Source organism: Lactuca serriola, chromosome 7 (assembly GCF_051521515.1).
Source record: "Lactuca serriola cultivar US96UC23 chromosome 7, Lser_US96UC23_V15, whole genome shotgun sequence".
Taxonomy (NCBI): domain Eukaryota; kingdom Viridiplantae; phylum Streptophyta; class Magnoliopsida; order Asterales; family Asteraceae; genus Lactuca; species Lactuca serriola.
In genome coordinates, this window is record NC_136414.1 from 6,449,595 (window position 1) to 6,474,601 (window position 25,007).

Genomic DNA, 25,007 nt, shown 5'->3' on the forward strand with positions numbered 1-25,007 from the left:
TGGCCGATCCCTTTCCATTGGGAAGAGAAATGCTTTTCTAGATATCCAATGCTACCATTGTCAATGTCCATTTAAGACTTGGGAAGTTGTTCTTTTAATCAAATTTGCTTTACTGGTGTTCCAAATCATTGTTGATTCCACAACACCAAGCAAATAGATAACATCATTAAGGGTCATGTCATAGTCTGTCTCATAGTAGTCCTAAAGAGACTCACTATGTTACTAAGAAAGTGATTGAACATCCAACTTTCACGAGACTTTGACACCCAACTCTCCCGGCTTGTCAATATGTGACTTTATCTCCAAGATGTGAGCACACATAGACTATGCTTGCCAATAGGGATTGAGTGACTTTAAACTTTTCAAGAACTTGTGGGTGAGGGAGAATAATTGGAGGAGGTGGAGGAAGTGAAGCATGATGTTGAGGGACACCATCTTCAAGAGATTTGGGAAGATCATAGTTGTCTGAACCAGACATCTATAATGGGAGAAAATCAAGTTAGTTGATTCAAAATCCTTAATATAACACCCAATATGAAATATTAAGGCTAGGACCCAACACAATATTTTATAATTTGGAAGAGGGATGCCGTAATCCAAGCTACAAAATATTTGAAGGTAGGCGAATGATGATTCACCAATTTCCACCATGAAAAACGAAATAATTTATTAGGTTTTAATTGGATTTGAAATTCCTAGATCTTTTGAGATTCATTGAACTTTTCAATGGCATGTTTCAATCTCGAGTGTGCCCTCTCAAATTTTGTGACTGGGATGCCGAGGATCACAAAACAAGGTGTGAATAACCATACCAATTCACTTGGTACCCTTAATATTATCACCTAATCAACGTGCCGGTTAACCACACACGCTCCATTGATCTATGACAAACATTAAGTCACCCTTCGTGATCCTTACTAGTCCAAGTTAGTGTGCCGGTTAACCACACACGCTCCACCAACGACTTGGTAAGGTACAAAGTGTGAATTCCATGGGCTAGCACCAAATTCACATTTTTCCTAAAGTAACTAAGATTGAGAATTAAATAAAAATTATTTAGTTACTTTATAATAATCATTATACTTTTAATGAGAATTTAAAGTCATTGTCCTACCCGTTCGGCTAACGACCCTCCACCGATCAAGCAAGCGGTGGGTGAGAGTGGACACCCATTAAGTCGTCATTTTATAGGCAACAACCTTATACCCACCTTATAGACCGGCTTCGTGAATGAGGCCTACTAACGGTAAAACGACTTGTTCTTATACATATATATAATAATTGACCATTAATGTTATAAATAGTATAAGGGTTGAATTTTAACTCTTAAAATTCTAAGTATTGGAATTAAAGTTTATTAAAGTGTGTGAAACTTTTCCAAATTCCAAAACTTGAGGGCAAGTTTTGAAACTATTCAAAACTAATTAATTCCATGATTTTTGTGTTTAAAGTAGTTTTAATCCAAAAACTCTTCAAGTTCCATAACTTGAGGACAAGTTATGGAAGACTTTAAACTAATAAAAGAATTACTTTTCTTTATTTTATAACTTATGGAATTAATTAAGGTTACACTTTATTTATATATTTATTAATGAAGTGACTCTTGAACCTCCATAACATAAGGACAAGACTCTTCATCTTTTGTAACCATCCAAAACTTTTCATTTCATAACTTATGAATTAAAGGTTCATAAAAAATGAAGACTCTTCATTTTCATGTAACTTATGTGTTTTAAGTGTGTGTTAAAGAAAAGTGACCTTTGGATATCCATAACTTGAGGACAAATTATGAACTCCATTAAAACACATAAATGATCAAGAATTAATTCTAAACAATTCAGCAAATAACTCCTATCATCTTCTAAATTCATAAGAACATGAACATGATCATCAAAATTTCAAGAATTATATGAACACATAAAAACATGGAATTTTAATATATGCTATTGTAAATGGATTAGAACAACCATTACACCAACTAAAACAAGTTTTAAAACACCAAAACAATTTAGGGTAATGTTTCTAGTCCATTTCCAGCAGCAAAAGTCGAAAATCTGCACTCTGTGGCTCCTACTCGTCGAGTGCATGAACCTACTTGGCGAGTAGGTTGAAGATACACATGGACTCGGCGAGTCCCCCCATGGACTCGGCGAGTTCATCAGGCAGACAACAAGTTTTTCGATTTTTTCAACTATTTTGCATCAAGTATCAAACAAGCAAGCCTAGGCTCTGATACCACTGTTGGGTTTTGAGCAATCTAACACTTCCTAAGTGTGCATGCAACCCTAATAAACCTTGGATCTATGTTTGTCTAAATACATGCAAAATAATAATTTTCCAAGGTTTATAACCTATCTAACATGGCATGGGGAACATTTCAACATAAAAGAGTTAGAAGAGATTACATACCTATTTGATGAGTTTGGTTCTTAAGGAGTTTGAGGGCCAAACACCAATAGTGTGAATGCCTCAAATGGAATCACAAAACACCACAAACTCTTGGAAAACTTTGAGAGAGAATACACACTTGTATTTTCGGCGACACACAAGCACACACACACTAGTTCACTAGTTACACTAGGCCTCCATTTCATGCTCCATAAGCATGCTTATATAGTATGCATGGTTAGGGTGAAACCCTAATAACCCATGTCTTTTCCTTTCCAAGGATCCATGGGTTAAAAGCTCCATGGATCATCCATGGACTTCCATCCAAGCCTAGCCCATTAACAAATGAGTGTTAGCCCACACCATATAAAATCAATAGCCCATAATCTAATTACTCTTCTTTTTAATCTCTAAATTAATTCATAATTAATTTAAGACTAAGACTAATTAAATATCATAACTTGATATTAATATATTATAACTTATAATATATTAATAAACATATGTGTATAACTCTCATAAAATTATCCATAAATAGTTTGGATGAGATGCAACCCAAATGGACCATGCCGGGTCGGGTCAAGTATATACCAAATAAGTTATGGACTTAGACACCTTATCCAACAGTGGGGTAGCCCATGGCAGTCCTAGGTAAAGACTGTCACAACTAGCCTTTTGGCTATGAAATTTCATCCTCAAATAAGCAAGAACTATTGTGAGACTTATGCTAACACACCTAAGTGTACAATATGAGTTCCTAAGGAGCCATGTAGTGTTAGGATGTGAAATCTCTCCAAGTATAGTGAATCTCTCCAAGTATATGAAATCTCTCCCAAATCTCTCTAAGTATGCGAAATCTCTCCAAGTATAGTGAATCTCTCCCAAATCTCTCCAAGTATGTGAAATCTCTCCAAGTATATTGAATCTCCCCCAAATCTCTCCAAGTATGTGAAATCTCTCCCAAATCTCTCCACGTATCTCAAATCTCTCTCAAATCTCCCTAAGTACCTTCCTCAGTTGTCACACCCCCAAACCTGAACGGCGGAAACGTTCGGGGGCGGATGACTTCATGTGGTAACGTAACAAATGAATACATTGTAAAGAAAGCAATACAACCATCATATATATAATTGAAAGTTTACATTTGTCAAAAGTTACATGTTCAAAACCAATTACAATATGATGTCAAAATACGAGATTAAACTGGCGCCGCAGCATCCCTTCATCAAAAGCAAAATGAATACCCGAAATTTACTGAATTCCTGGGACATACAAGTAAATTTTGAAAGAGTAGATCAGCATTTAAGCTGGTGAGTTTCATAAGTATTTAAATGACAATGTTTGAATGAAATGAAATGTTTTGTCTTTGTTTGTTTGTGTTTAGAAAATCCTATATTTTCTACTAGTATAATATTTAGCCTTCACTCAAGACCAATGTTTGTTTCTAAAATGTATGTAAGTGTAAAATAACCAATGAGTTTGAAAACCTTGTAAATCAATGCATTTTTAATACCCCTTGTGAGTTTTATAACCATACTATTGACTCGGAATGCCTATACGCTGTTGGAATAGTGTCTAAGGCTGTAACTATATCCGGTTGTGCATGGTCCTTTTGGGTTGCCTTCACCATAGCAACTTGATAGGATGATTTATTAAGAGAGAATAAATATTATTAATATATTATGGGAATAATATAATGAATAATATATTTGTTATTTGATTAATATAAGTCATAGAATTAATTAGAATTAATTTGGTGACTTAAAGAGATTAATTAAATAAAGGGGTATAAACTGTCAATTGTTTGATAGTTAAGCTTTAAACTGTAAATCCATTTGGATATACTATGGACGAATTCTAAGAGGATTAGGATAGCTAAAATCGTCCATTAGAGTTATCTAGGAATGGATTTGGATAGCCTTAAGAGAAGATTATCTGATAGGGACTTATCTGTAATCCTTAAGGAGTCTACAAGTATAAATAGACCCCATGGCATAGGGAATTCGACACTTCTGAAAAAGCAAGAGAACTCTGGTCGAATTCCTCCCCTCTCCTCTCTCCTAAATCATTCTTATTGCTATTGGTGTTTGTAAGCCATTAGAGGAGTGACACTTGTGACTCTAGAAGCTCCAAGACCTCAAGATCAACAAGGAACTCAAAGGTATGATTCTAGATCTATTTCAATGTTGTTATTTAACCTAATTAGTAATTAGAAGTCTTGGATTCAAAGCATGTTTATTAGAAAGCCTAGATCCGAGCATTAGGGTTTTGCATGCGCACATAGGAAAGTTCTTATGGCTAAAACCCATCAGTGGTATCAGAGACTAGCTTGGTTTTCTGTAAATTGTTGCTTGATTAACTGAAACAAACCTGCAAAATTCGAATTTTTGGTTTCTGAGTCATGGACTCGGCGAGTCTCAAAGTGGACTCGGCGAGTAGGCCTGACTCGGCGAGTCCATTTGTGCACTCGGCGAGTCCAGGCGTCAGGAATGGCCAGATTCGGGATTTCTTTGTGTTTATCTTATCTTAACTTACCATAAACTAATTAGATCAATATTAATTCGTTTTTCTGATAAATATAACTATTATCTTGATCTAGTTAAAGGTAATTATCAACTAATTAAATATTTAATTTCCTTATATGATAATTAATTAATTATTTTGATTATTTTGGTAATTATCTTAAAAAGAAATCTTGAATAAATCAAATATAGATAATTAGGATATTAATTGTTAATTGGAATTATTTGTTATTTGATCCTCCATGTTTTAAATGTTTAAAACCTACCCTCATGTTTTGAAATTTACTTTTGTGATTAAAAGCTTTAATTTAGACAACTTAAATTTCAAGCCCTAGATTTTAAAAGTTTTAAAATACAACCCTATACTAATATGATATTACTAGAATAATATATATATATATATATATATATATATATATATATATATATATATATGTATAACTAAATGCTAGTCTTACCGTTAGTAGGCCTCATTCACGAAGCCGATCTATAAGGTGGGTATAAGGTTGAGGCCTATAAAATGGCGCTTAATGGGTGTACACTCACACCTACCGCTCGCTTGATTGGTGGAGGGTCGTTAGCCGAACGGGTAGGATAGGGCAACCTCATCCTCTCATTAAAAGTATAATAAGAAATACAAAGTAACTACACATATTTTAAAAATTTCCCAATCCTAGTTACTTTAGGAAAAGTGAATTGATGCAATCCCATGAAATTACACTTTGCACCTTGCTAAGATGTTAGTGGAGCGTGTGTGGTTCACCGGCACACTAATTGGTTCTAAGCGAAGGTGGCAAAGGGTGATTCGTTGTTTATCATAGTTCGATGGAGCGTGTGTGGTTTACCGGCACATCGAATAGGTGATCGTTACAATGAAGGCACCATGTAAATTTGCATGGTAGTTCACACCCGCTTTGTGATCCTCGGCATCCCAGTCACAAACAAGAGGGGCATATCGAGATTTAAACATGCCATTGAATAGTTTCAATGAATCTCATCCGAACCTAGGAATTCTCAAAAACACTTAGGACTAATAGTTTAAGTTTCGTGATGGAGAATTAGTGAATCGTCATTCACTTACCTTCAATTTATTTGCATGTTAGATTACGGCATCCCTTTTCTAGTATGTAAATGTTATTGTTGGATCCTAGCCCTAATTTTCTTATTGGGTGATAATTAGGGATTCTTATTCTAATCTATCTTTGTCTTTTTCTAATTGAAGATGTCGAACGCAAACAACGCTGCTGCTAGTTCTTTCACATTGATGAGCCTTTGCCAAAAGGTCACCTTCGATGGAACGAACTTTAGCGAATGGATAAGATACATTCGCACCATTGCTCGCTATGAGGACAAAGAGTATGTCCTTGATGAGAAGCTCGAGAAAATCAACACCGAAATCGCTACTCCAGCCGAAATCACCGCCTTTGAAACTCATGAGCGAGATGCAACGAAGGTACATTGCATCATGATCGCCACCATGAACTCCGAATTCCAAAAGTCCTACGAGGACATGTACCCGTACGAGATGCATCAAGACTTATTGGAGAGGTACCACCAAAACGCGAGACAAGAGAGGTACGAGATTTTCACTAACATGATTTCCGCGAAGATGGGTCATGGAGAATCTCTTACCGTGCACTTGCAAAAGATGCAAAGGTATGTCGACCGCCTTCGCAAGTTAAATGTTGACTTCGGTGAGGATTTGGCAATCGACATGGTGCTTCACTCTTTGCCTCCGATGTACAATCAATTTAGGATGACCTACCACATGAACAAAGAAGAGGTCACCCTAAGCAAGCTCCAAGGTCTCTTGAGGGTTGCTGAGAGCAACTTTAAAGACAAGTCTGTTGCACCTACTCCCAATCCGCCCGCTGCTCCTGTCTTGGCTATTGGACAAGGGAAGGGAAAGAAGAGGAAAGCTTCATCGAAGAACTATCGCAAGGTGAAAGCCCGAGATGGTGCCTCTTCTAGTGGGACCAAAGTTGATCCCGCCAAGCCCTGCTCTAACCCGAAGGAGGCAGAGTGTCACCACTGCCACAAGATAGGACATTGGAAGAGAAGCTGCCCGGATTACCTGCAAGCAATCAAAGAAGGAAAGATCAAGCCATCTTTCGCAGGTATATATACAATCAAATCTAACGATTCTAATCATGCTATTTCTTGGGTTCTTGATACCGGTTGTGGTTATCACATTTGTTCTAATGTGCAGGGACTAAGAAGAAGTAGGGATGTGGAGCAAGGAAGGATCAATCTAATCATGGGGAACAGAAGATCGTCGCCTGTAACCAAGATTGGAGTGTATTCCTTAGTGCTTAGGAATAGTTTAGTTTTAGATTTGAACAATTGTTGCTATTCGCCAGAAATGGCAAGAAACATCATTTCATTTCATGGTTTATTTAGACAAGGATTTAGATTTTCTTTTAATAATGAGAATGGTTCTATTTTGGCTTATCTAAATGGTGTCTTTTACTTTGAAGCTATACCATGTAATGGAATATATGAAACTGTTATGATTGTTGATGACTTTGGAAATGATGTTTTAAATATTGATTCTTCCACTAGTATGGATAAAACTTCCTTGTGGCATTGTCGTCTTGGACATGTCAACAAGAAACGCATAGCCCAACTCCAAAAGGATGGAGTGTTAGAGTCATTCGACCTTAGGGAAGATGACACATGCGAGTCTTGTTTGCTTGGAAAGATGACTAAGTCGCCCTTCACAAGTACTTGTGAAAGGGGCGAGGGTCTATTGGACCTAATACATACCGATGTATGTGGACCGTTTAGATCTACCACGAAGGATGGGAACCGCTTCTATGTGACTTTTACCGATGACTATAGTAGATATGGGTATATCTACTTAATCAAGCAAAAGTCAGACACCTTTGAAAAGTTCAAAGAGTTCAAGACTGAAGTGGAGAATCAATTGGGCAGGAAAATCAAGATGCTTCGATCCGATCGAGGAGGAGAGTACCTAAGTCTTGAATTCCACGATTATCTCAAGGAGTGTGGAATAGTTTCGCAATTGACGCCTCCTAGGACACCGCAGTTAAATGGTGTGGCAGAAAGGCGTAATCGAACCTTATTGGATATGGTTCGCTCTATGATGAGTCGTGCTTCACTACCAATCTCTTTTTGGGGGTATGCCTTAGAGACTGCCGCCCATATCCTTAACCGAGTCCCTACTAAGAAGGTTGCCAAAACACCTCACGAGATGTGGACAGGGAAAGCTCCCTCGTTGGCACATATCAAGGTTTGGGGTTGCGAGGCTTTCGTAAGACGAGATACTCACGACAAGCTTGAACCTCGAAGTGAGCGATGTATTTTCATCGGCTACCCGCAGACATCCTTTGGATATCTCTTCTATAGACCGAAGGACAATGTTGTCTTCGTTCCGAGGAGAGGAGTTTTCCGAGAGCGAGAACTCATAAGCCAAGGAGACAGTGGGAGGCAAATCGAACTTGAAGAGATTCAAGAGTCGATGGATGAAGGAACCTCTACCGCTGGCACTCAACCCGAGGAGGAAACTCCGGTTGAACCAATTGACGAATCCTTACCTCTTAGACGTTCCGATAGAGTTAGAGTTCATCCCCAGTTCTATGGCTTTCATATTACTACCGAAGGGGACACGTATATTAGTGATGGTACACTAGTAAATCTTGATGAACCTAATAGCTACAAGGAAGCCATGGCAGGCCCGGAGTCTGTAAAGTGGAAAGAGGCAATGGATAGCGAGATCCAATCCATGTATGATAACCAAGTTTGGAATTTGGTTGATTACGTGCCCGGACGTAAGACCGTTGGGTGCAAATGGATCTTCAAGAAGAAGAAAGACGTGGATGGGAACGTACACACATATAAAGCGCGATTGGTCGCGAAGGGCTTTACTCAAACTCCCGGAGTTGACTATGATGAGACCTTCTCACCAGTTGCGAAGATTAAATCTATTAGAGTGATGTTAGCAATTGCCGCATTTCATGATTATGAGATTTGGCAAATGGATGTCAAGACCGCTTTCCTTAACGGAAAGTTGGCTGAGGATGTTTACATGGCTCAGCCAGAGGGGTTTGTGGATCCGAAGCATCCGGAAAGAGTGTGTAAGCTTGAGAAGTCCATTTATGGACTTAAGCAAGCATCTCGCAGATGGAATCTTTGTTTCGATGAGAAAGTCAAAGAGTTTGGATTTGTACGAAGCGAAGACGAATCTTGTGTATATGTCAAAGCCAGTGGGAGTATAGTAAGCTTCCTCGTTCTATATGTCGATGACATATTACTCATAGGAAACGACATCCCGACTCTGCAGGAGGTAAAGTCCTGGCTCGGGAAGTGTTTCGCTATGAAGGACCTCGGAGAGGCCTCTTACATTTTGGGAATAAGGATAATAAGAGAAAGAAGTAAGAGACTAATTGGACTTAGTCAGAATACTTACTTAGAGAAGGTACTAAAACGTTTTAGTATGGAAAACTCAAAGAAGGGAGAACTACCGATACAAAGTAATGCCAAATTGAGTAAGACTCAAAGTCCGAGTACCGAAGCTGAGATAGCATAAATGAGCCAAGTACCATATGCTTCCGCAGTTGGCTCAATCATGTACGCTATGACTTGTACTCGCCCTGATGTAGCCTTCGCTTTGAGCATGGTTAGCAGATATCAAGGGAATCCTGGCAAAGCCCATTGGATAGCGGTGAAGAATATCCTTAAGTACCTTCGGAGGACGAAGGAATGGTTCTTAGTCCTCGGAGGAAGTGATGACTTGAAGGTGCGAGGGTATAGTGACGCCAGTTTACAAACCGACAGGGACAACTACCGTTCGCAGTCGGGCTGGGTCTTTACCCTAAATGGAGGAGCAGTGACATGGAAAAGTTCCAAGCAGGAAACCGTAGCTGATTCAACGTGCGAATCAGAGTACATTGCAGCGAGCGAAGCGTCGAAGGAGGCAATATGGCTAAAGAACTTCATCAGTGATCTTGGAGTCGTACCTGCCATAAAGGAGCCAATGGAGATTTTCTGTGATAACGAAGGTGCGGTTGCCTTAACCAAGGAACCGAGGGATCATGGTAGATCAAGACATATCGACAGAAAGTATCACTTCATTAGACATCGTGTAGAAGAAGGACAACTCGTAGTTAAGAGGATATCATCAGAAGATAACCCAGCAGATCCGCTTACGAAGGGACTGAGTAGGGTTAAGCACTTGCAGCATGCTAGGAGTATTGGGCTGAAGGTTGATATTAGCATAGATTAGATAGTATTAGAAACGTGTAATAGATAAATGTAATTGACATTTGATGATTAAATAAAGGAGTTTTATTTATGAGTAATGTTACTATCATATGTTAATTGTTTAGCTATTGTTTCACTTTGCATGTTTTGACTTCCAGAATAATTGAGGTTATTAGGAATAATCGAATTATTCAAATGGTCCACAATCGTTCATATGTTGGAAGTAGATATGAAAGAAGATTGTCATGAATTGGTGTGTAGAATGTCTAAATGATGTTAGACATAGCAAAGGATTGCTGCAACGTTCATGAGTGCTTATGAACTAGTTTTGAGCATTGGAATAAACCCGCGCTTGCTGGAATCACCTTATGGAATAAGATATAAAAGGTGATCGCAAGACGATAATATCATATAGTCTTAAAACCTAGATATATGGTTTATTATTTGTTAATTGATTGTACATTGATAATACGAAAACGCATCAGTAACTTGGTGTTATAAAACGTATTGTTGTGTATAGTTGGTGAATGAATAAGTAAATGCATATAAGTCGAAGTTTATCTGTAACTTTTATCTAAGAAGGTAAAAGCGATATCTCGGCCGCTCGATGATTTGATTTGACTTATGTGCCGGGCCCGGTCAGAACTGAATTGATGTGTTCGATTAAGTTCTATGTCAAATAAATCAGAGATCGAGAAACCTAAATGCTTGACTAACCATTCCATAGGATTGTCAGCATGATATCTAAACAGAGGACTGTACGATCCCTTATCTAAAGGACAAGATTGATTAGATCAGAGTTTGACAGCGTCTTTGAGAGCTACGATTGCAAACCAAATTGTACTTGTATAGTTACTAGACTTATCCAAGTGGGAGACTGTTGGAATAGTGTCTAAGGCTGTAACTATATCCGGTTGTGCATGGTCCTTTTGGGTTGCCTTCACCATAGCAACTTGATAGGATGATTTATTAAGAGAGAATAAATATTATTAATATATTATGGGAATAATATAATGAATAATATATTTGTTATTTGATTAATATAAGTCATAGAATTAATTAGAATTAATTTGGTGACTTAAAGAGATTAATTAAATAAAGGGGTATAAACTGTCAATTGTTTGATAGTTAAGCTTTAAACTGTAAATCCATTTGGATATACTATGGACGAATTCTAAGAGGATTAGGATAGCTAAAATCGTCCATTAGAGTTATCTAGGAATGGATTTGGATAGCCTTAAGAGAAGATTATCTGATAGGGACTTATCTGTAATCCTTAAGGAGTCTACAAGTATAAATAGACCCCATGGCATAGGGAATTCGACACTTCTGAAAAAGCAAGAGAACTCTGGTCGAATTCCTCCCCTCTCCTCTCTCCTAAATCATTCTTATTGCTATTGGTGTTTGTAAGCCATTAGAGGAGTGACACTTGTGACTCTAGAAGCTCCAAGACCTCAAGATCAACAAGGAACTCAAAGGTATGATTCTAGATCTATTTCAATGTTGTTATTTAACCTAATTAGTAATTAGAAGTCTTGGATTCAAAGCATGTTTATTAGAAAGCCTAGATCCGAGCATTAGGGTTTTGCATGCGCACATAGGACAGTTCTTATGGCTAAAACCCATCAGTGGTATCAGAGACTAGCTTGGTTTTCTGTAAATTGTTGCTTGATTAACTGAAACAAACCTGCAAAATTCGAATTTTTGGTTTCTGAGTCATGGACTCGGCGAGTAGGCCTGACTCGGCGAGTCCATTTGTGCACTCGGCGAGTCCAGGCGTCAGGAATGGCCAGATTCGGGATTTCTTTGTGTTTATCTTATCTTAACTTACCATAAACTAATTAGATCAATATTAATTCGTTTTTCTGATAAATATAACTATTATCTTGATCTAGTTAAAGGTAATTATCAACTAATTAAATATTTAATTTCCTTATATGATAATTAATTAATTATTTTGATTATTTTGGTAATTATCTTAAAAAGAAATCTTGAATAAATCAAATATAGATAATTAGGATATTAATTGTTAATTGGAATTATTTGTTATTTGATCCTCCATGTTTTAAATGTTTAAAACCTACCCTCATGTTTTGAAATTTACTTTTGTGATTAAAAGCTTTAATTTAGACAACTTAAATTTCAAGCCCTAGATTTTAAAAGTTTTAAAATACAACCCTATACTAATATGATATTACTAGAATAATATATATATGTATAACTAAATGCTAGTCTTACCGTTAGTAGGCCTCATTCACGAAGCCGATCTATAAGGTGGGTATAAGGTTGCGGCCTATAAAATGGCGCTTAATGGGTGTACACTCACACCCACCGCTTGCTTGATTGGTGGAGGGTCGTTAGCCGAACGGGTAGGATAGGGCAACCTCATCCTCTCATTAAAAGTATAATAAGAAATACAAAGTAACTACACATATTTTAAAATTTCCCAATCCTAGTTACTTTAGGAAAAGTGAATTGATGCAATCCCATGAAATTACACTTTGCACCTTGCTAAGATGTTAGTGGAGCGTGTGTGGTTTACCGGCACACTAATTGGTTCTAAGCGAAGGTGGCAAAGGGTGATTCGTTGTTTATCATAGTTCGATGGAGCGTGTGTGGTTTACCAGCACATCGAATAGGTGATTGTTACAATGAAGGCGCCATGTGAATTTGCATGGTAATTCACACCCGCTTTGTGATCCTCGGCATCCCAGTCACAAACAAGAGGGGCATATCGAGATTTAAACATGCCATTGAATAGTTTCAATGAATCTCATCCGAACCTAGGAATTCTCAAAAACACTTAGGACTAATAGTTTAAGTTTCGTGATGGAGAATTAGTGAATTGTCATTCACTTACCTTCAATTTATTTGCATGTTAGATTACGGCATCCCTTTTCTAGTATGTAAATGTTATTGTTGGATCCTAGCCCTAATTTTCTTATTGGGTGATAATTAGGGATTCTTATTCTAATCTATCTTTGTCCTTTTCTAATTGTAGATGTCGAACGCAAACAACGCTGCTGCTAGTTCTTTCACATTGATGAGCCTTTGCCAAAAGGTCACCTTCGATGGAACGAACTTTAGCGAATGGATAAGATACATTCGCACCATTGCTCGCTATGAGGACAAAGAGTATGTCCTTGATGAGAAGCTCGAGAAAATCAACACCGAAATCGCTACTCCAGCCGAAATCACCGCCTTTGAAACTCATGAGCGAGATGCAACGAAGGTACATTGCATCATGATCGCCACCATGAACTCCGAATTCCAAAAGTCCTACGAGGACATGTACCCGTACGAGATGCACCAAGACCTATTGGAGAGGTACCACCAAAACGCGAGACAAGAGAGGTACGAGATTTTCACTAACATGATTTCCGCGAAGATGGGTCATGGAGAATCTCTTACCGTGCACTTGCAAAAGATGCAAAGGTATGTCGACCGCCTTCGCAAGTTAAATGTTGACTTCGTTGAGGATTTGGCGATCGACATGGTGCTTCACTCTTTGCCTCCGATGTACAATCAATTTAGGATGACCTACCACATGAACAAAGAAGAGGTCACCCTAAGCAAGCTCCAAGGTCTCTTGAGGGTTGCTGAGAGCAACTTCAAAGACGAGTCTGTTGCACCTACTCCCAATCCGCCCGCTGCTCCTGTCTTGGCTATTGGACAAGGGAAGGGAAAGAAGAGGAATTTTGCCGCCCAAAACCAAAGAAAATTCTTGAGTTTGGACCTTTCATGCAAGTTGAAAACTTTTTGGACCGTATCCACATTTTTTTGCAAACCATAAGGACCAATTTTGCAATTTTGTCGATAGAAAATGATTAACGACTTATGTTACTAATTAAACTTTTTAGGGAGACCTTTATTTAAATAATGAAATAGTTTATTAAGTTTTGTATATCATGACGATGTGGGATCAAAGTAGCTTTATCATGTGCATTTTTGTGTTATGTTTAACAAACAAGTATAAGTAAAGAGCCTGACACATTTTTTATCCCACTACACATTTTTTATCCAACTACAATGTTCAACTTAATTGTTTTGAACAATGTTTAGATGTTCATTGTAATAAAAAAAAAAAGCTATATACGTGTATGGTGATGATTGAAAGAAGTATACATGTATCACAACACATTAATATAATCATTTAAAACTTTGAGTGTTTAACTATTTTTTATAATAACTTTTAGGTTTCAATACTCCTAAAAATTGAAACTAAATAATATAATCATTTAAAACTTTGAGATAAAAACATTTTTTATAATAAAAATACCACTAATAAATATTAGTAATAAACTTTAAAAGTCACTTTATGATCAAAAATGAAAAATAAGATAAACAAATTAGTTATATTATATAGGGTAAAGATAAAAGGTTAGATTTCTATACGAAGCAACGTGGAAGAAAAAAAAACCCCTCAAATTAATGTTGTAAAAGATAAATCATTTATATTGAACCACATTGATTTAGATAGTCTATATATATATATATATATATATATATATATATATATATATATATATATATATATATATATATATATATATAACTTTTATAGGTTTAGTAGAATCTGAACAATTTAGTGTTGAAAGATTAAGATGCATGAATATTCAACGACATGATGTTTGGTAATGTTGTTGAACGAAAAAAATTATCATTTTAACCTTTTTACAAAAAAAAAACAAAAAAAAGAAAAAAAAAATCCATAAAGCAGAAATCAAAGTTTATATATGTCTAAAATTAAGTCACCAAATCAAAAACCAAATTCACAACGAAAAAACTTTGTTGCAAACTCAATTTCACAAAGGACTTCAACTTATATTAATCAACATTTAGTGGTCACCAATACTATGAGAAATACATTGATGGAAAATTGGAAATTACAGATTACCACACAAAGACAAAATTTATATATAATTTTAGATAAACAACAAATTACAAACATCAAGATAACACACACAAACAAATTTATACATAATTTCAAAAGCCCATACAAACATTGATTGGAATTGCATAAGAAGACACCGATAGGAATTTTATATAGAACTAATAGGTAAGGAGGAACCTTGACGGAAGTAACCTTCAATTGGAAACCATCGATGGGAGGGTTGGCGAGGGAGCATATAAACGGGAGGAGAGGAGTCAATTTTTGGTTGAGCAATGGTAACTAAGGAGAAAGCTGGATTAGAGCAAAGGGACAAATTAAAGGGGTCAAGTTTTCATTTACCGGTGGTTTTAAATCTGAGTCATTCAGAAGCATAAATATAATGAACCAAATGCTTTAAAATCTAGCCATTCAGAGCTTCTAAGTGGAACTATTTAGAGGTGAAACAAATATCCCCTTGGCTTTTAGCTTTTACGAGGAAAAAAATCAGATTAAAAAAAAAAAGTTATCGTTCGAGAGTATGAGCTTGAAGCTTTTAGTTTAAATAAAAAAAAGTTGGTTCCCGGAGTACGATCTTGTTGCTTTTAAGAGCTTTAAACTTTTAGTTTTTATGTTTTATATCATTTTGCAAATTGTAAAAACTTACTACCTTTGCTATAAAAGACAAGTTTTAGCTTTCCTGGGCTACGAGCTAGTTTTACTAAACATACCCCTAATATAATTATATAGTGAACCCTTTCACTAAGAGAGAAACATAAACAAAGTTGATAATGAAAACAATAAGGTGTCATTCTACATGGATGGCCACAAAAGGCTCATCAAGAATCAAAATTTGTATCGGTTACTTAATCAAAATCAAAAACAGGCACGGGCCTTGTATTTATAGCCTCTAATCATAACCCTCTTTTAATGCAATGAATGTTAACTAAATAATAAAGTTTATGAGTCACCATCTGCACACCCATATTATTTCTCATGAACAAGTGGACTGTAAACCGGATACCACATGTTACGCTTTACATATTCCACAGATTCTTCCTGCATACACGTAACATTACAATTTTTATGAATAATTAAACGGATGATGACAATGAGAATGGCATCTATGTCTTTTTGCATAAACGAGAGGTCGAGAGTGACCCACTTACCTTGTTACACCTTTTTATGTGGGACAAAATCAGTCTCAGTCCTACTAGTCCTAGCCAAACAAGTGTATTGTCATGTCCAATCAAATGACGCCTTAGGGGTCGTTTTTTCCCTATTAAGTCCGTGACTGAATGGGTAATGATGTATGTTTGGATAACATGTTGTATACTACATAAAGTCGGTTTCTTTTTAAGACTAAATAAGCCATAACAAATTGAATGAGATTAAATGACCATTTTGCCCTAGCATCAATTTCAACGTGTAGGAGGAAAAAATGAGGACAGATAGGTCATGTAAGGGAGTTGGTAAGTCGGGGTTTTTTTGGGTGGGTCATTCTGTCTGTCCAGATTAAGTGGTTAGTCCATTAAGCCAAAAAAAGAAACATGAAAGTATGGAGATTTGACAATACTTTTGACATGTGTGCGAGCTCTTTGGGTCCCACTTCACCTCGCCCTTCCGCTAGATCTTCACTGACCGCTGCCCGAAGCACAGCAGCTCCTACTTCAGCAGTTATCTTCCGAATACTACAATTCAATAATGATTGCCATTGCCAGCCACATATATTTAAAAACTCGAAATTGTTTAATGAAAATTTTCTTAGTAATTATAATAAACAGCAGTACCTATTGATAGATGGATACAGTATTCCCTGCTGGATTTCTTCATCTGTAATATACGAGGCAAGACTGGACACACACACACACACAAAGAAAAAAGAAATTATTTTGTTGTGAAAGGTCTGAAGATGATTTTGTTTTGTTTAATTTCATAGTCATACCATGTAGATGCTGCATGCATCATTCCATCTGTTATAAGATGAGCACCAGAAACCAGAGCTCCCAAACCAATCCTAAAATAAGCAAACGTTGTTAAGTAGATGCAAAATGACCAATTTGCCATATAGAAACAAAATAAGCACATACATACCCGGGGAAGAGGTACATGTTATTTGCTTGATTTACATGGCCAGATTTCCCGTTTCCTGTTAACAATAAGTGTCAGACAGTGATTATTAAAAAAGAAAGGAAAATGAAATTTAGGTGAAGAAATGCAACATACCAAGAACAACATTCTGAAAAGGACTCCCACTTCCAAAAACTATGTTGTCACCAGCGTATTTAAATGCATCAGCAGCAGTGCATTCAGCTGTTTCATAAATCATATCATATATATAATTAATAATCCATGAAAAGAAAATTGCATTTCATAAACACAAACAAACCATTATTTGTGGGATTTGACATGGCGAAAATAGCAGGTCTTGGGGAGTCAGAATCTCGCATGGCTTTTAGCACCTGATCATATGAAGGAAAAAAATATCAATTACGAGGAGCTTTCTGTAAGATTTGAAAAGATTAGACTTACAGTTACAGAAGTAAGAGATACATTAAAGTTAAGTCGGGTTAGGATTAAAATACAGTGAAAAGAGTAAGTACACACCTGCTCATTGAAAATACCTCCAACTCCAGATAAACCAACAAGGACATGAGGTTTGACCTTTTTGACCTGTAATGTAAAACATCAAAATCTGTATGAAAGGAACAGCACAAGCACAAGCACAAGTTTATAGAGATGTCTTAATAAGAAAAAGTTTAGCAAGTAGAATGTTGTAACTAAAAGAAATGAAAGTAGGATGTTAATGTAAACAAATAAATGAAGTGCATTCTTATTTCTTGAATTTAGCTTGCTCTTATTTTAAAAACCTACCACTTCAAGGACATGAGTAACAAGACAAAAAAAAATGAAAGTAGAATGTTAAAATAAAGGAACAAAAGAAGGTATGTAACTGAAAAAGAGACGTATCAGTTCAATTCAAGGAGATGGGCATTGATAAGAAAAAAGAAATGAAAGTAGCATTTAGCAGTTAGTATTTTGGAAAAAGAGATGTAATGTACCACTTGAAGGAGATCAGATCCCTCCTGGAGTCCAATACTTTGAACCTCTCCAATGGATTTTGCAAATGGTGAAGCTGCTGGGTCAACACCACTTCTCTCTTTTGTGATCAAACCCTGCAACCAAACCAAAATAAAAACATCAAAACTTGTCAGATTCCAGATTCCATTCCTTCATGGATATAAATTAAAATATAATATAAAACACTACAGTACATACATCTTTATCAATTAAGAAAAACTGAGGGTTTGGTGTTGTTCCTGACATTCTTCCCACAGCTTCATATGCCATTTTAAGAACACCAAGCCCTGCACTGAATTAAAACAACATACAGACTAAGAGCTTCTATTCTATATAATAAACTGCTAAACCCAACAAATACACCATTCTACTTTCATTTATTTCTGCATCCTACACACTGAAATTTGCTTTGTATTTGGGGAGATTTTTCAAGGTAGGATGATGCTGTAATGAGAAGAAATTAAAGTAGAGAGCTATGAAAACATGAAATGAAACTAGAATGAATGCTATCTACAATAAACAAAAGTATATTGCTATTTTCTAGCATTTAAGATTATAATAAATACCTTCCAGCTCCAACAACCACAATCTTTTGGTCAACAAAATCTGACAACGGTCGACTTTGTGCTCTAACAGTTCCAAGTAATCCAGCTAATGCAACACCAGCAGTTCCCTAACATTAATTAAAAAATATATATATTTAGGGTAAATTAATAAATCTGGCACACACTTTTCAGACGAATACTAGCCCAAAATCAAATCTTTCAGTGTTTGATATAACATTGTTGTAGAAGAAGGAAATGAACGTATAATAAACAATCAATGAAAGTACATTTCTGTTTCTTGCATTTAACTCTAAAAAAAATGCTCTAACCTGTATGTCATCATTGAACATGCAGAACTTCTTTCGGTATCTTTGAAGAGTTTCAAAAGCCCACTTGAATTGAAAATCTTCAAACTGATTCACATCACCATTCCAAAAATCAAATCAATAAGGTTACTCTTTTGTGACTGAATTGCCTTTTTAAAATAAAACAAGACAAAACAACATTACAACAGATAAAAGAAGCCAGACTTATGAAAAAAAATTAATGAACCTGGATAACAGCTTTTGGCCAACGTGCATGAAGAGCTTCCATTAACTCATCCACTATTGAAATATATTCTTCTCCTTCCAACCTTTGTTCTCGTAGCCCTAAATCTGTCAATCAAATTTAAATGAAGGGGCAATTTTGTAAATACCGGTGCAAAGTAACGGTTATGTTGTATGCGTAATGTATCTACTTACAAAGAGGATCTTCTAGCAACTTTTGATTGTTGGTTCCAACATCAAGCATAATAGGGAGGACCTACAATCAAAAGGATAGATCATAAAGTTGTGTGTGTAAAGAAAAATAAATTCAAGTTTTGACATACCCTTTGTGGATTAATACCAGCAGCAGCAACATACATATCAAGTTTCCCAATTGGAATACCAATTCCCTGAACTCCAAGATCACCTAAGCCAAGTATACGACTGCCATCTGTCAGCACTACCATGTCCACCTGTATGTATAATTTAATTTGCTTTAAATTTAGTCAACATAAAAAGTACCTATAATGAAAAATGACTTATATTTGAGCAGTTATGTTAAAATGGAATCATGGAACACATATAACCTCTTGAGCTGGCCAGTTATAAATCATTGACATCATCTCTCCTCTATCTTTGGCACTAAAGTACATGCCACGTGGACGCCTAAACAATCCAGAATAGTTTTGGCATACCAAACCTACTGTGGGAGTGTATATCACTGGAGCAAAATCTTTGATGTTATCAATCAGTACCTAGTGATGACAAGTTCAAACATTTTTTACATTATTATCATCTGTTTGATCATTTTCATATAATAATGTATGATATATATATATATATATATATATATATATATATATATATATATATATATACCTTGTAGTATAATGTCTCATTCCTGTCATGTAGTCTATTCAAGATTCTCCATTTTGCCAAGGATACAACACTATCTGGTTGACCTTCTGTATTCTTTTCCAATGATCGATATGACTCCACTAACAATAGGCATATAGACATTAGTGTTACAAACTTAATGCTATTCTTGTAAAGCAAATACAATAAATTGAGTATATGTAATTACTAATAATGTAAAGACTTAAAAACAAAAACAGAATTGGAAGAAATATACAACTTACTGAAACGATCATATTGTTGTTCAAAAGATATGACACGAGGTGGGAGGAGACCACGAAGCCCAAGTCGATCTCTTTCTGTTAAAGGAAATCCAGTATCCTGTTCTTGGATATTCCACAAGCAATGATTAGTTAGACTTAGACACAATGAAAAAACAATTATATTAGGTATCACCATTTATTCTTAGGAAGAAGGTAAAGCAAAATCAAGAATCAAAACTCAATATATGACTAATAATTCTTTTTAAAATATTAGCATTTAGTTTATAGTCATAAAGAGCTTCTATTTGTCTATTAATGAAATATTGTTTAATTTAATCAACCCTCCAACCTGCTTTCTGAAACAGAGATGTGAAAGAATAAGAACAAGAACCTTTTCAGGGTTAGTTTTTGATATCACAATCAATGAACAATGTAGCCCTCTGTTTGGAAGTGAGGAAAAGTTGCACTTATCTCTATATTTTGAACAAAAGGGGTATATATTCCTTTTTAAAAAGATGGGCACAATTCCATATTTTTTAACAACTTGTGTGTTCTTTTTTACTGTGCTTTTCTCTCTATTTTCTGCAAATCTGCAAGAATATTGTTTGTTTACAAACAAAGTTTCATGCAGAATGGTGTAAGAGAGTAATTTATGACAGCCACCAAACTCAATACAAAATTTTTACTGAAGTGTTGTAAACCAGCGTTTTCCCCTTATTTTGTTCACAGCATGTTTATTTTCTTTCGTGTGTGTGGTTGTTTTAAAAATCAAATCTATCACAATTTAACGCCACCCTTTCCTCGGAGCAAGAACATTCAAAACACAAAAGCTCAAATCTAAATACCAATTCAATAACACATATTCATCACAATTACAGCACAAATACTACGAAATTTTGAAGATCTGCAAAACTACAAACTGTTTGTAATATAAAACTAGTGCTACCTTTACCAGAAATAAGTTGTACACCATGCATCAATTTTAGCGAAATTGGTAGAAGAGAAATTAAAAATGCGACACAATTACGTATATCAAAATCAACAAACCTTGTTAAACCAAGGATCGTGAAGAATATCAGCTCCACGCTTATGAACAATGCAAGGACCAGGAATCGAAGACGTCGACGCCGCGATAGAAAAACTCCGTGACTTTCGGAGGTTTTCCACCACCGCTGCCGATCGAGCCACCGTCTTCCTCCACATGTCTCCCTACACCAAACAGAAGCTCCAAAAAATTCGTCTAGTGATGTCAATTTTCACAGGGAATGTATGATTGGCGAGCTGTTCATATATATAGATACAAAAATCTATATAAATATAACATATAGATACATGATAGTCTGTACGTATAGGTCGATATCCCACTGTCGTGTTGCAGTTGAAGGAAGCCTGTTCGAGAGAAGACTGCCCGAGATTTGCGGGCAGGGAATGGGGGACGAATGGGAAAGAATCGAATTCCGGGCAGGTGAGTGAATGGTTGATGGACTGCCCGATATGATACCCTTTGTCCGTTTGTCGCTATCGAGGGCTTTCTGGGGATTTTATAGGATGGAAATAGTCTTTAAAAGGAGGTTCACACGTTTTTTGTTTAGATTGTGGAGGAATGTTTAGGGTTCGCCGCGTATCGGCTATCCTTGCATATTTAATAAAATTAAAATGTTATCTTTATTTTTTATATCTTTTTGAGAATTAAATGTTGTAGGGTATATTGAACTTTTAAGTTTTATAAGATCTCAACCTTAAATAAGACGTCTTAAATTATAGCATCAATCTTCTAACTAAAAATAAAAAATTTAATGGCATGCATTCTAAAAAATAAGTTGATAAATGGTTTCATAGTTTCTTGGGTAACATATGAAGGTATGGCAAAGAGTTTAGTTAGTTTGATGATATCAATCAATATATTCAAAATTACACCATCAACTACTTCGTAACACTCTCTAAAACTTTCTTTTTGTACCTATATTTTGTAACGCTTGTTTCAGATATCAAATCACTTTTTGAATGTTAGGGTTTTAGACTAGAACTCGAAGAGTTGGGAGCTTCAACTTGTCAAGTAAAGATCAATTGTGGGACGCGGAATTCATGACCTACTCAACTAGTTGGAAGGCCAACTCGACGAGCAGGCGTTGTAAAGGAAAACGGGTTTGCACCCTATATAATCTCCTTAAAACCTTGAGGCTGACCTTCCATCAGCCTCCAAACCCTAAGAACGTCTATGTTAAACCCTAATCTCCATTTTCTCTCATATTGTGAGCTAGAGTGACTTTTGGATCTTAAGAAGAAGAAGAGAGTGAGAAGAAAAAGAATAAGAAGAAGAATAGAGTGAGAAGAAGAAGAAGATCCAGCAAACAAAGCCCTCAATCTTGAGCTTAACCATCTTGTGGACTATTGTAAGCATTCAAGATTCGATTTTTATCTTAGAAGATGGCTAGATCTTGAGTTTACTCTTCATTTCTTATTATTCTTGTCGATTGCATGCATGGGGTTCATAACGTTTGCAACTTTATGAATCTTCAGGGCAAAATGGTCCCATAGTGGGCTAGATCTAGCTTTTGGTCAAGCATGGATGCCATACATGGAATTTAGGGTATATTTTTCCCTCTTTGGCCATTTTGACTTCAAGACATGCATTAGACATGCATGTCCATAAAGTCTCCATCTTTGGAACATTTTGAGGACTAGAACCTATTTTGGAAAGGAGGGATTCCAAACCCCTTGAGTCTTGAACCCTATGGCTAAGCTTTTGAGCTTTCTAACCTTTGTTAAGGCTTTTAGAGCATTCAGAGTGGTTCTAGGGGTAAATTTGGAAACTTTATCCTTCTAGACACCTTTAGATTTCAGATCTAAGCCCTAGAGTCCATGTAATCGACGTATCATCCGAATGTGCAAATAGGGAGAAAACTCGACGAGTTGGATCGGGTTTCCCCGTCTACTGGATATGAGTGAACTTGACGAGTTGGCTAGGGTTTGTCCCGGTTTTTTGGACTCTGAAAGAACTCGACGAGTTGTTAGATGCACTCGACGAATTGGGGTGAAGTGGAACCCAAATGGACCATGCTAAATCATAATGTATTAATGAATCATAATATATTAATGAATCATAATGTATTAATGAATCATAAATATCCTATTCTCAAAAGTCCAAATTGTTCGGGTGAAGTGCAACCCAAATGGACCATGCTAAATCGGGTCAAGTACATACCAAATATAGTTATGGACTTAGACACCTTATCCAACAGTCTCCCACCTGGATAAGTCTAATAACTATAGTTGCAAGTATGACTTCAGGAACCGACCAACAATCGTGGCTCTTAAAACCTTGTTGAACTAAGACGCGCCATTTTAGACAGTGATCATATAATCCTCTGTTCTCAAGATATCAGCCAGACAAATACATGGAACAACGTCATACTTATTGTCCAGCTGTTTGTTTCCCGATTTCCGATTTCTTTGACATAGAACTTAATCGAACACATCAATTGAGTTCTGACCGGGCCCGACACATACGTCAAAACAAAATCATCGAGGGGCCCAAGATATCGCTTTTAATCCTCCAAGGAATAAAAGGAACAGATAAACTTCGACTCATATGCTTGTACTAACTATTCGCCAAAGCATACACAACAGTACGTTTTATAACATCAAGTTACTGATGTGTTTTTGTACTATCAATGCACAGCCAACTTATAGTCAACAACTCGTATCTCTTGGTTTGAAGACATGTATGATATTATCGTCTCATGATCACTCGAGATGAATTCCATGAAGTGATACAAGTGAGCGTGGGTTTAATCCAATACTCGGAACTTGTGAGCACTCAAGAATGTCATGGCAATGTCTAACCATTTCAGACAATCTACAATCCAAATTCATGACAGTCTTGATTCAATACCTACTCCCAAAGTCTGATCGACTGTAGATTGTTTGAATAATCTTATTATTCTGGAAGTCAAAACATGCAAAATAGAAATAATAGTAAATAATTGACACAAGATAGTAACTTTACTCATAAATAAACAATAACTTTTATTTAATCATCAAATGTCAATTACATTTTATCTATTACAAGTTTCAGAAATAGCTATCTAATCATTAAAACTAATATCGTCTTTCAGCCCGATGCGCCTCACATGCTGCAAATGCTTAACCCTATTCAGTCCCTTTGTGAGAGGATCTGTTGGGTTCTCTTCTGAGGATACCCTCTTTGCTACGAGGAGTCCTTCTTTTATCTTGTATCTTATAAAGTGATATTTTCTGTCAATGGGCCTGGATCTACCATGATCCATTGGTTCCTTGGCTAAGGCAACCGTATTGTCGCTGTCATAGAAAATCTCCATAGGCTCCTTTATAGATGGTACAACTCTAAGGTCTACAGTGAAGTTCTCCAGCCATATCGCCTCCTTCGCCGCTTCGCTTGCTGCTATGTACTCTGATTCGCACGTTAAATCGCCTACATTCTCCTGCTTGGAACTTTTCCAAGTAACTGCTCCTCCATTCGGGGTAAATACCCAGCCCGACTGAGAGCGGAAATTATCTATGTCGGTCTGAAAGATGGCGTCACTATACCCTGTCACTCTCAGGTAATCTGTGACCACCCGATATTTCAACTCTATGTAATGACCTAAAAAGTCAAGTATTGTAACCACTTTTGATATAATGAAATTAACTTCGATAATAAAATGTCCAAAAAGTTTCTAATTAATTACCTACTATGTTTGATGTCATTAAAC

General features: G+C 36.3%; 1 protein-coding gene across 1 annotated transcript; it reads right to left on the minus strand.

Moving 5' to 3' along the window:
- Nucleotides 1-15,766: 15,766 nt before the first annotated feature.
- LOC145061790 (NAD-dependent malic enzyme 59 kDa isoform, mitochondrial-like) lies at nucleotides 15,767-21,806 on the minus strand. The gene is made up of 19 exons (XM_079009357.1): nucleotides 21,322-21,806; nucleotides 20,296-20,392; nucleotides 20,036-20,154; nucleotides 19,744-19,911; nucleotides 19,501-19,629; nucleotides 19,373-19,433; nucleotides 19,182-19,285; nucleotides 18,959-19,042; nucleotides 18,651-18,757; nucleotides 18,283-18,376; nucleotides 18,066-18,179; nucleotides 17,611-17,676; nucleotides 17,393-17,465; nucleotides 17,230-17,316; nucleotides 17,098-17,152; nucleotides 16,949-17,020; nucleotides 16,794-16,856; nucleotides 16,580-16,694; nucleotides 15,767-16,062 (listed from the first exon to the last, which is right to left on the minus strand). Exons 1-19 carry the CDS (start codon nucleotides 21,475-21,477, stop codon nucleotides 15,991-15,993), a joined length of 1,836 nt encoding a protein of 611 aa, XP_078865483.1. The 5' UTR covers nucleotides 21,478-21,806; the 3' UTR covers nucleotides 15,767-15,990.
- Between the last annotated feature and the right edge of the window lie 3,201 nt (nucleotides 21,807-25,007).

Bases quoted from the DNA above. Each gene is read 5' to 3' on its own strand.
- LOC145061790 (XM_079009357.1), bottom strand. From the start codon at position 21,477: ATGTGGAGGAAGACGGTGGCTCGATCGGCAGCGGTGGTGGAAAACCTC. The intron at 19,912-20,035 runs GTATATATATAT...TGTCATCACTAG, and splicing joins ATGAGACATTATACTACAAG to GTACTGATTGATAACATCAA. The intron at 18,758-18,958 runs GTTAGAGCATTT...AATTAATGTTAG, and splicing joins TGTTCAATGATGACATACAG to GGAACTGCTGGTGTTGCATT.